The 13,072-nt window shown below is 45.0% G+C and overlaps 1 protein-coding gene across 3 annotated transcripts in view; it reads right to left on the minus strand.

The window, feature by feature from the left end:
- LOC144824365 (CD5 antigen-like) overlaps positions 1-13,072 on the minus strand; it is a 1,020,628-nt gene that overhangs the window by 380,351 nt on the left and 627,205 nt on the right. For all 3 annotated transcript variants that reach the window (XM_078683477.1, XM_078683476.1, XM_078683475.1), the window contains exon 4: positions 3,063-3,377. In XM_078683477.1, coding sequence (XP_078539603.1) covers positions 3,063-3,377 — 315 coding nt within the window. The remainder of the gene's footprint in view (positions 1-3,062; positions 3,378-13,072) is intronic.

Raw genomic sequence — 13,072 nt, forward strand, 5'->3', positions numbered from 1 at the left:
AGCGACAACCAGGGAAAATTAAATCAATAATTAATTTTCCCTCATCATCGTCCATTGAAATCCCTCAGGCCCCACCACTCTGACCTGCACTGGTCGTGGCTGGCTCAGTCATTAATTCACTAGGTATGCGCACTTTGTACTTCTCAACAGTCCAGGAGCCCTTGCTGTGAGAGACCTGGAGGATTTTGTTTCTATTCCGGTACTTAAACAGCCGCGCAACCCCTGGTCTGGGAGTGGCTCTAGGTTGCCTCAGGTAGTGGTGATTATCTAGAGACCCTGCACCTTGCTCTATGGAGAAGAACCTGGATTGATTACTGGCTGGCACTGTTGTGGGGCCCTTTTGTCTAGGTAAAAATCTGTGCTGGGGCCCTCTACTCTCTTCGGTACCATAACATGCGCGCATTATTTCTACAAAAGCGACTATCGGTCTCATGGTTGCTATTGCAGATTCATTGATTGCCACATGATGTTCCGACTATTTTCTGTGATCCTCTCGCAATAACGCTAGTTCCAGGGCCACTGCATCTATTTTTTGCTCCAACGTAGACTTAACATCCAATAAGGCTTTCAGGATAGCCTCAGATTTGCAATGTGTTCCTTAAGGCTATTGCATCAGTAGTTAAGGGTGAGGCATTCACCTCCATCACAACCGGATCACTTTCCCCATGTGCCCGCCTCTTCTGGACCCTTAGGCTTGCCCATGATTGCTCAGAAACCCAATGAGGCCATCACTTGACCGTTCTCAAATCAGTCCTCTAAATATGGAGGGGGGGGCCTATGGTCAGTGCTCACAATCATTCAGTGGAGGCAAGTATTACTAGCAGCTATTAGTGTCCCCATAAGTTCAACTTTTCGATGTGGCTCCAGTTTGATGCCCAGGATGCAGGTTGCAGTATATTGCTGCAGTCATATTCTGCATAGAGGCTTTATGCAAGCAAAGAGGAGCTTGGTCAATTCAAGTATCAATAGGAGGAGGGGGTGTTCTGCTACCCCAGGGAGCCAGCGGGGAGTTGCGAGCCCATGGCCAACAGAGGCGGTACACTGCAGGGTCCTGGTCACTCACCGGCCCTGATATGGCTCCGATTGCACCTCTCCTGTCTCAGGTCTCGGTAGGCAGCCTCGCTCTCCTCTTGTCCGGTGTGGTGGGCTGAGGAGTTGTAGGAAAGTGCCCTTTTTGGATGATCATCCACCCACCTTTTGCCCCATTGCTAATGTCTATGACTTGTAAAGTGCACTGGAGCCTGCTGACCAGGCCCCAGGGTAAGTGTTCCCTCCCTAAAACCAGTATGTGTGAATTGACAATCCCAATTGGCAAAGACTTTACCTCTGTTATAAGTTCCTAGTATATCGTACCCGTGGTACCCATGGCATGGGTGGTAAAGGGGTCCCTAGTGCTTCCATTACTGCTTGTGCCAACCTGAGTGACCCAAGTAAACTCCCTACAGCTGGCCTGCCACTGGAGACCGCAGGAACAGTGTAAACTACTCCATTTCAACTTAGCCCTCACCATGTGTGGCAAAGTCAATGCACCCCTTTTAATGAATGTCAGTCACCCCTAAGGAAGGCCCTGGAGCCCAGGAGGCGGGGTGCATTATATTAAAGGTTTGGGCATGTAAGTGCAAGTATATATGTCCCTATAGTGGCCTTTACCATTAACGCACACTATAAGTGACGATAGGCAGACCAGAGCATACCATGGACCTGCACCCTGGCGGACCTGGGGCTGGTAGCTCAATCATGATACTGTCTAAAACTGGTTAGTTTGGTTTCAAACAATGTACCATCTGACCCATGACCCCTGACATTAATATCATGCAAAGGGTGATTCAGCGTACACGCAGGTGGTTAGCTTAGCGATTGCCCAACTGGTTGCCCCAGTTTCTCTGTGCTCTGGATGTCTTGCTTCTGTCAAGACAGGATACTGACCTCCTTCCAGGCTGTGTGATAACTCCGAGGAGTCAGGAGCATAGACCTGAGCAGGAACGAGGTCACATATCCTCCCTCCCTGGTAGGCTCGTGAAGTGGCAGGAGTCAGGAGCATAGTCCTGAGCAGGATGAGGTCACATATCCTCCCTCCCTGGTGGGCTCGTGAAGTGGCAGGAGTCAGGAGTATAGGCCTGAGCAGGAATGAGGTCTCATATTCTCCCTCCCTGGTGGGCCAGTGAAGTGACACATCAAGGCGGTGAGCTTCAAAGGCTGCACAGCCTCTGATACGCATCCAGGCTGTCTCCCGGAGGAGTAAACAGCACTCCTACTGCTAAGGATGGGAGGGCAGAGGGAAGGCAGGATGGAGGGCGGAAAGATGGAGGGAAGGAGGAAGGGAATGAGCGAGGGTGGGAGGGATGGACACAGGTAAGGATGGAGGGAAGGACAGAGGAAAGTATGGAGGATGGGAAGGAAAGAGGGAAGGATGTGGAAGGAGGAAGGGAATGAGCGAGGGTGGGAGGGATGGACATAGGTAAGGATGAGGGAAGGACAGAGGGTCAGAGGGAAGGCGGGATGGAGGGAAAGATGAATGGAATGAGCAAGGGCGAGAGGGATGGAGGGAGGGAAGGATGGAGTGTGGGAAGGAGGGAAGGATGGAGGGAAGGATGTAGGAAAGGGGACTGTGATGGGGAAGACTAGAGCACAGGGTAGGGGACATTGTCGCTAAGTCTTAGGATCATTGCTAAGTGCTTAAAATTAAAAAACGACTCACTGTATGGCGCAAACTTGACTCCGGCAAGAGAAATCATAATGTCTGCTTCTAGGTGGCTCAACAGAGGGCATGGATTGACATGTGAAACCCTCCTTCTCCAAAAGGAGTCATAACTGTTGAGAAGATACAGATAGTAGGAGCAAGCAGCAAGCACACAGGCAGGAAGGGGGTTTGCAAGTCCCCCTTTGGCTCCAGAGTGCATAATTATCTGCTTGAAAATATTTGATGAAGGGTCTTAATGGTTCATCCAGCCCCACCTGCTGAAGTGCTTGCCACCAGAGGTCACCTTTGTATTTTGACAGAAGTGAATAATGTCTTCATTATGCAATGAAGCTTGTTGTTACACTCAGCTTACACTTCTTACCTGCACAGGTCACTCCAGCATTCCTCCCTGTTGGACAGGTATTAACATCCCAGCCTCGCTGTGCACATTTCCACAGGGCAGACTCATCTCCTTGGCATTGGACATCACTCATCAGAACTGGCAAAGGGCTGATCCCGAATGATGAATTATACTGATAGCTTTGTACAGCTCCACATCCAAGCTGTCTGCAGAACACCGACGCGTCCTTCTGATCCCAGGAGTCATCACACACGGTCCCCCATGCCCCATTGTGCCTGACCTCGACTCTTCCAGCACAGAAAGAGGGGCCGTTCACCACCCTGACCTGATCAGGACCTGGGAAGAGATTAAAAAGGCATTGGAAAGGAATGCAAATAAAAGGAATTAAGAAAATATAATGTCTCCTTGATCAATAATAAGGTAATATTCAGTGACAAATGACGTGCTGTGGGAATACATCCGTCAAACATGTGAACATTCTTTTTCCAGTCTCTCAGCAGATGTGTTGACAGCATCTCCTACTACTCCTTCCCCACATGGATGTAATTGGCCAATGGGATCCAAGGCCTGGGAGTGGAGTCCATGATCGATACATTGGGCGCCTCTTTGGACACAGCTCCACTCATCAGCTTTTTACCACGGTGGCCTCAGTAATATAACCCTTCCGACAAGTACATTGGTAGTTGGTCAGCGATTATTCCCTTTACACCCTCACACTTCTAAGACATCTCAACTGTGAGGTTCTAAAATATGTCCATATGGCCATGATAATAAACCTTTCTGATTGACTTTGAATGTGGAGTCAAGTAGGCTTTACCCAAGTGTAAATGTTTGCTGTCCTGCCTCTATCTTGTCTTTCAATCTTTACTCAATCCTTAGTGAATGTGAGTTCTTCAGTCCTTGATACCTGTTATGTGCAGATGATACTTATCATCAACAGGACACTCTCACTGTGATGATTCACCCTCAATCAGCAATAAAGTACATGAGACACACAACTCACCTTTACCTCTTGCCTCAAGGCTATTGCTGTAGGGATGCAACACAATTCTATAAGACAGGATTCAGATTTATTTATTTATAAGTTCTAAAGCATATATATGTGTGTTTTTGTTCATCACCAGGAGTACTGTAGGTGCATGGAAGGTAGAGTAAGAATAAAGGTATTGTTTTTAACTTTAATGCTGTTCAGGAGTCTTGGGGAGGTGATGGTGGCTAGCCTCTGAGGATCCCAGAATCCTTTAGGAATGATCTGGGGAATTTTGTGATGTGAAAATTTCAAGGAATACTTAAGATTATGCCATTATACTTCCTCATGTAAAGGAGACGTCAATTTGGGTAAAAATACTCTGCTGCAAGCATGAAAACAATGTGTTTAATGTGCGGTAACAATGTGTGTGTCCTGAATGCGAGTAACATTTCTTAAATGTGGTCACCAGTAAAATTACATATATAAATGATAAATATTAGGTAGGAAACAGATTTGAAAAAAAACTCATAAAATCTCTGATGACATCTCAAAAGACATCACTGATGACATCACTGATAAAATCATTGAGGGTACATATTTTTAAGAGATTATGAGTGTTAAACACATATACTAACTATTACAAAAGTTATATGACTGATACTACATCTAAGATATGTGATATGAGTGCCTGCATGACTGCCTGTGTCAGTATTGAATGGGTGTCTGAGTGGGTGTCTGAGTGGGTACAAGAGTGGCTCAATGGGTGAGTGAGTAGGTTTATGACTAGCTCTGTTGGTGCATGAGTGTTTGTGTGAGTGGTTGTATGGGTGGGCGTCTGTGTGGTTGTATGGGTGTGTGAATGGTTTTGTGGGTGTGAGTAGCTCTATGGGTGTGTAAGTAGGTATGTGTGGCTGTATGGGTATATATGTGTATGTTTGAGTGGCCAAATGAGTGTATGAGTGGGTGTACTGGTATGTGAGTAAGTGTGTCAGTGACTCTATGGGTGAGTGATTGGCTGTGTGAGTGGCTATATGGAGGAGTCAGTAGTTGTGCAAGAACTTGCTTCTCTGTGACTGGTTTCCTGAGTTTTTGAGTGGGTATGTGAGATGTTGTATATGGGTATGAGTGGGTGTTTGAGGGGTTCTGTGGCTGATATCATCTGTGATGTGATCAGTGATGTTAATTTAGAAACCATCAGCAATGTCACTGACAATGTCATGAGTGATTTAATATCTGAGGTCATAAACAGTGCACTGTGGGGGCATACGTTATAGTGTTGTGTTTCTATCTAGGACCCTAATTCGATATTCCCGAGTTATGCCCTTACATGGCTATAATAAATAATATCCTTATAAAGGCATAAGAATCATATCCATATTTAGTAATAGCTCATGCAGTCCAAATACGGCATGGCTACTCCCCTAGACTCCTAGAAAGTACAACGCGTTCTTTAAACAAACCAAGCCTCCAGCAGCCCGGGAATTCCCCCTGCTTTTGTTTTGATTTGCGCAAGAACTCCTGGAGTCCAGAAAGAACTGTTAGTTCTTAGTGACGTCTTATGTCCAACCTTACGTCAAACCCGGCACCTTTCAGGTATAAATATACCAACGTTGCCTTAAGAAAACACACGGTGGTTTGGAGCAGAGCAGATATCTACTTGCCCGGAAGCCCAGCTGATGCGTGGAGCCGAAGGAAGCCGCCCCTCCCTTTTGACGCACTGAGAAAGACGCTGTCTTTTTCTCCAGCCGAGAAAATCCAGCTCCGTTGTTTCCAGTCACCCTTGCGGGTTGCTGGGATATCGAGTCCTGAGAGAGAGATACAAGACCTCCTTCATTCTAGAACCAAGGTACGGAGCTGACTAAACCCTTGAGAGAATTCTTGATTCAGATCCTTGGCAAAAACCCAACTTAACTTAAACTGCTACTTACTTACTCCTTCCCACGTATTAGGCTTAGGTCAGGTACACCGGGGTAGGCATAGATTAGAAGCACCAGTTGAGTACGTTAGTCAATGTTTTATGTATGTATATATTTTATTCATTTTAAAGTATCATATGGCTAAGAAACCATATCAATGCTTTTACAGTATTATTTCATAATACTACTTTTACTGTACGCACTTTACTTTATGATAAGTATTGCAATTGTGGCAATTAATTTCTCTTCCATGAGAAAGAAGACTGCTCAATAAATAACAACTTTTATTGAAAATGCCCGTCTCTCTATTTCTCTGCACTCTGGTGAAACTAAGTACGCACGATTGACTGAGTGAAATAATTGTCTATTGTTTTCAAACGACTCTAGAGATACACTCTTTATTCTGAGGGAGCAAAGTTGTCATGTTATATGGTTGTCAGAAGCTAATCCCTTCTTGTCTATCCAGGGAAGTTAAACTCCTCCTTGTTTACTCGAGAAAGTTTCTAGTGACCTCTGAGCTAGCTGGCAAAACTAATTAAGTCTAATATAGTCAGTAGAGACCTAGTCGACCTCCGTCCTACGTCTACACTGCTGTTTATATTATTCCAATGCGCAGAGCCTATTGGGAATATAGGAACTACACTACATGGCGCCCATTGTTTGGTAAGGCGATAATCTAACGCTAGACATTAGAGTAACTCAGTCGTGCTTTTTCACACAGACCCTTTTTCCCGTAAAAACTCCAAAAGACGTCTGGAGTGGATAAAAGGTTAATATCCGCCGGAACTTAGTAGGATGAGAATCCTATGTATTAGTTTTTGGTTTAGTCAACGTTGAAGGATACAGTGTTCCAAAATATTGTGCACTTAATCTTTGTTTTCCTTGAAACTTGATCTGCAACAAAAAACTTTCTGTTAGTAAAAATGACGGAAAGTGAAGACGAAAGGGAGGAAGCTAAGATCAGCCATGGACCAGGGTTCGATTCCCCGCCTCGGCGGGTCTCGGGCACAAAAAATTCCACGGACTCGACAATTCTCGCTCCGGTGCCTACTCGACTCACGGGGTCACACTCTGCGACTCTGGACAATAGCTTGCTTAATCTCCACTACGGCCCCTCGCGGCGGGATGCCTGGCTTTCACCTTGTGAATACCCTGCCAGGGTATCTCACAGGGGAATACCAGGACGGGTTCCCTAAGCAAGCGCCTTGAGACCCTTGGGTGATTAGTGCGCTATATAAATCGAAACACATTTACATTTACATTCTAGCCAGCTACACACCACATCCAGACATTGAAAAAATGTCAGACCGAGAGCTCTTAGCTCAACTAAAACTGTTAATTAAAATACACAGACAATTGGTCCAATATGTCATGCGGACTTCAACAGTCCAACCAGCAATAAAAATTCCACAGACCACCCCTCACCAGGGGAACACAAATAAAATCACACCACAGAATATACAATCAGCCATTGGCAAAACTCCCGCAAAACGGGAACAAATTACATTCTGGTTAGCTCAAAAAATCACTCAAGTAGAGGCAATATTTCCTGATTCTACGCCTACTTGAAACACAGAATTCTGACTATCTGTCTTCCAATGGGGATCGCACCACATGTTGAGGACTGTGACACTTGGGCACAGTCTTTGCTTCGATTTACACAAAAACACATGGTGTTCCGTCCATGGCGGTTATAACAGACGTACTAGGACAGATTCAAAATGAATACGGTCCAGAACCTGCTTTAACTCTGGGTATGAAATTACTGAAAGACTTCAAACAGGTCTCAGCTATCGTACTAGCCAACATAAAAGGAGAAGCAGCATCTGTGGCGATCCGCCAGAGATTGAAAGAAACAGATATAGCAGAACAACCATTTGAACTTGCCAGAATCATAGAAAAATCATATGAGGAACTAGGTAGAGATAGTTTGGGTGGGAAACCAGTAAAACCCCAACCACTTGAAAATCCTGAAAAAACATTTATTACAAATAATCTAAATACTCCAAAAAATAGTTGGGATGGAAATAAACAATCCACTCCCAAAGAAAAACGATTCCAGTCGAGAGGAAGGTCTCCTCAACGGAGAGATAGATCTCCAGAACGAGGTGGCAAGTTTCCCCATAGGGAGCCCTCTGAGAAAAGATACAACCTTAGAGATAGGGATAAATTGAGAAAACCTGACAGATATCAAGATATTAATACACGTCCCTCTCGATCTTTTCAGACTTCCTCACAGAAATCGGAAAGAAGAGGACGGTCAGAACACAAGGAAGAGCACGTCAAGTCCAAAGACAAGGAACCTGCTCATCAATTAAAAAATTACAATTTCCAAAGAAGAAGGTAGCCAGTATTAAAATAATAAAACATGCCGAGGATATTGAGGACACAACTGAAAAACGGAGAGTGGGCCCAGACAATGCTAGACAGCGCAGCAGAAGTGAGCATAGCTCGCAAGATATTGATGAATCTTCTGGAGACAGTGGACACGAATGAATACATTCAAGTGGAAACTGCAGACACCAGGGTTAGCAAACCCCATAAATTATATGAAATAACATTACGTATAGAGGGGGACAAGACTAGGAAAGTAAGGGGTCTCTTTTGGGATAACCTTTCGAAAGGCTATGACATCCTGTTAGCTGAGAAAGACTGGCCACCAGAGTTTGTCAGGGAGTGCCCTCATGGCGAAGAAATGATTATGCCTGCCTTCTCAAATCATATTCCAATTCATAAAAAATATACACTTGCAAGAAAATGGGCAGTGGCCCAAGCTCCTGCATTATATCAAAATCATGTAGGATGGTATGAGGATTCTCCTCACCACAAAATCCAGTTAAAAAATCAACCAACTGCACAAAGGCAGTACCCAGTTAAGCAAGAAGCTAAAAAGAAAGTCAGGGAGATTAGATCAACTTGAATATCAGGGGGTGATTGAAACATGCACCTCACAAATGAACAATCCTTTGTTTCCTGTCTCCAAGCCAGATGATTCATATCGTCTAGTTTTGGACTACAGACACCTTAACTCATGTTGCAAAACATTTGCAATACAAAACTCACACAGTGCAGCACTAATGAATAAAATCGGGCGCAAAAAATATAAAACGACATTAGGCATCTCTAATGGATTCTTCTGTCAAAACATTGCACCTGAAAGCAGGTATTTGACCGCTTTATCAATAATGGGGTCGCAGAAAACACTTCTGTCGACTCCCACAGGGATTCAAGAATAGCCCAGGATTATTCTCAGCAAGAGTAACAGAGTTACTACAAATATATGATGATGAGGCATTATCTTATGTCGATGACATCTATCTCACAGATGATGACCTGGAGACTCACTTGAAAAGAGTGAACACCATAATACTTGGGTTTGCGGCTGAGGGTTACAAATTCAACTTTAAAAAGTCACGAATTGCCCATTTAACTGTCCTATTTTTAGGATATGAATTATCAAGTGAAGGCAAAAGCCTAGCAGACAACTTCTTAGAAGGCTGTGTAAGAAAACAGAGAGAGCTTGGAGAGTAAGCTATCTGGAGCCTTTGAAGGAAGCGTATAAGAGCAGGATCAAGGCCTACCACAGGGAAATCTATTTAGAGAAAAAAGCCTACTTTGCCAGAAGGATTGAGGAGGCCAGTAACACCAGTAAAGAAGTTTTTCTGGTAGTGAAGGAATTTACCTCCCCGGCTGCCATCACACCTAAATGCTCCTTCTCGGAACCTTGGGTGGTCCAACTGGCTAGCTTCTTCTCTAATAAGATCATCAGCATTCAGGACACCTTTCCAGCTGTGGCGGGAGAGGGTCCGCTCGATTTTGCACTGGGCCTTTCTAAGGTGATCGCGGGACAGCCTACTTTGATGACTTTTCCCCCGATTGAGTTGCAATCCTCTCTGGAAATTTTGTCTAAATTGAGATCTGACTCCCCGCGTGATCCTTGCCCTGCTAAGTTCTTAGCTAAAATTGCCCATGTTATCAATCCGACTGTCAATCTGATCCTAAATAGGTCTTTGGAATCAGGATCCATACCGCAAGCATGGAAACAGGCGATGGTTCTCCCTCTTTTAAAGAAGCCGTCCTTGGACCCCAGTAATCATGCCAATTATAGGCCTATTTCGTTACTACCGGCCCTGGCCAAGGTGACTGAAAAGCATGTGCACTCAGTCCTGGCCGACTTTGTAGAGTCTAATGAGATCTTGCACTATACCCAGTCCGGTTTCAGGGCCGACATAAGCACAGAGTCGGCATTGTTGGAGGTGTCAGAAGCCATCAAGGAAGTCCTAGATAAAGGTGGGAAAGCAGTTTTGATATTATTAGATATTATTAGATCTTTCGGCGGCGTTTGACACCGTTCCCCATGACCGGTTCCTGGCGAGACTCTGGGAGATCGGGGTTCGGGGAACGGTGTTCAGATAGTTTAAGTCGTTTTTGTCTAATCGACATCAGACAGTCTGGGCTCCTCCGTACTCTGCTACAGTGCCGCCTCTGGAGGTGGGTGTTCCTCAGGGTTCAATTTTGAGCCGCACTCTGTTTAATATCTATATGGCCCCCCTCGCGGCACTGGCAGAGTCGCTTGGCGCCCAGATTATATCGTACGCCGACGATACCCAGCTTCTCTTCACCTGCGGTAAGAACATGGACTTTGATGGAGAGAGCATTAAGAACTGCTTGGGTGCAATATTTTCTTGGTTTCAACTTAACCAGCTGAAATGCAACTCCGACAAGTCCGAGCTCCTTTTCTTCGGCTGCCCCCCTGATCCCGGATGGAAGACCTGGTGGCCTGCAGGAATGTTTCCCCCTGCTACTGACTCCAAGGTAGCCAGGAACCTAGGAATAAAGATGGACAATTGCCTTTCATTGAAATCTCAGATTCTTGGCTTGGTGGGGCAGTGTTTCGGAATACTCAAAATGCTGAGGAAATTCCTCCCCTGCTCTCTATCGCCCATAGGAAAACAACGGTGCAAGCCCTGATTGGATCGAGGTTGGACTACGGGAACGTGCTCTACCTCGGCCTGCCTGAATATCTTTTGTCACGGTTGCAGGTAGTGCAGAACGCGGCGGCTCGGGCCATTTTTGGCCTTGGTCGCCGCTCTCATGCCACTGGCCTTCTGGAGTCCCTTCACTGGCTTCCAATTAGGAAGCGCATTAAGTTCAAGGCCCTCACCATGGCGTTTAATGCCCTTCATGGCATTGGGGCTCTTTATTTGCGGAAGAGAATTGTCTTCCATCATCCAACCAGAGCCTTACGATCGGCTGCCTTGTCACTGGCAAGGATCCCTGTAATCAGGCGTGCACGGACTGGGGGGCCGTTCTTTTCAACATCTAGCGTCTCGTGCCTGGAATGATTTGCCTCTTGCTCTGAGAAGAAACGAGAATTTGGCATCTTTCAGGAAAGATCTTAAAACGTGGCTTTTCGGCCTCTAATTTGCCCCCCAATGGATGAGTTATGCTGTGTCTGATCTGTCAGCGCCAGGACACTCTGCTAGAGTAGCTGAGCCCTTAATAAAACCTATGATAACATAACATAACATACAAACATGTTAACTAAAACAAAATTACAAACTCGCGAAAACGTACGCAACCTTGTAATCCGAGTCATCCCAGGGAGATGCGGATTCACGTACCTAACCTCTAATGAGGGAGAAATGGTACCAATAGCTTACAAATCACATTTGTACACACAAGCTGAAATGAAATTCAGTTCTACTGAAAAAATTCTAACTGCGGTACAAACTGCTGTAGCAAAAGAAAGAGCCCAAGGCAGAAGAATAACTGTTTTAACAGCAGAATCAGCCCTTGAGGCATTAACAAGCCCAGGCAATTTTAATGCTGTGGCATTAGATCCAAAATGGATACAATGGGAAAATTCTCTTGCTGCAGAGGACGTGAAATACTATTTTGACCCGAAAATGAAAAAACTAGAAGATCTAGAATATGAAGTAGAACATCCTCTGCCAATCGTAATTCTGCCCCTCGAACAATACACATGAGTAATTTACATCGACAGATTTGCACAACACTACGATGTAGAAGAAAAATCTTACAACGCAGTGTGCGCGATTGTTAGAGGTCGCTGGCGCTTCGGTAAATTCAGACCAATAGTCACCAAAACTGAATCACTCTGAAAATGTTCAACTCAGCGAGCTGAAATAAGATCTTTAAAGATGGTGCTTGAAAATGCCGATCGCGAATTCCCCACACTAATAGTGTGCGATTCGCATTTCTGCGTCGTCTTACAATAATGACATGCAGACCTGGATTCAAAACGGTTACAAAGATGACACAGGTGCCACAATCAAGCATAAAAAGCTTTGGGAACAAGTAGGTCTTTTGCAGAAAGAACTACAAAAGACTCACGTGATACATACACTGAGTCATCAACGTGATGGCGTTCACGTTGCAGGGAATTCATTGGCTAACAGAGCCACAGCGGAAGCGATCCTACCGGCTTCCGTAGCCACAAAAAGTGTTCTAAAAATTACATAGACGGAGAAACTATGCTAGCGGTAAAAGCCTCATTAAAAGGCGACTATGCAGCATTACCTCTGACCTATCCACTCAGTTATACTTACATAATTGATGCAAACTCCGTTCCTTTTGCTCAAATCCCTGGAGTGGGGGACAGAGTAATTCCAAACACGAACGGGAGAGTCTTTTTAATAGCAGACATACACATGCGATTGGGTCTAAGGCATCAAGAGATCATGAAATCTCTGAAAGAATTACAATCAGAATACTGGTGGCCGGGGATGAATTTGCAACATTACAAATTTGCAAAGGATTGTCCAAACTGCAACAGAGATCGCAGTCATGAACCGACCGGAGTATTGCCAGGACCCCTTTCTTAGAAAGCATAAGGCTATCTATACGCAGAAATTGAGCAGGAGAAACGCGAACCCATAAATATTAAGACTAGATTTATATAAAATGCAGACACCAGCGCTCGGCTGACGCCAGAACTGTTATAAAAGATTTGCGAGTCTTTATCGGCATATACGCAATTGGCATGCTACATTCTGACCAGGGTCCTGCGTTTAGCACTAGGGCTTACAAGGAGGCCATGGCCAGCATGGGCATTGCATTGCGGTACTCTTCTCCCTTCCATCCTGAGGGAAATGCGGTAGTGGAAAGAAAAAACCGTGACA

The sequence above is a fragment of the Lissotriton helveticus genome, chromosome 3_1, assembly GCF_964261635.1.
Source record: "Lissotriton helveticus chromosome 3_1, aLisHel1.1, whole genome shotgun sequence".
Classification (NCBI taxonomy): Eukaryota; Metazoa; Chordata; class Amphibia; order Caudata; family Salamandridae; genus Lissotriton; species Lissotriton helveticus.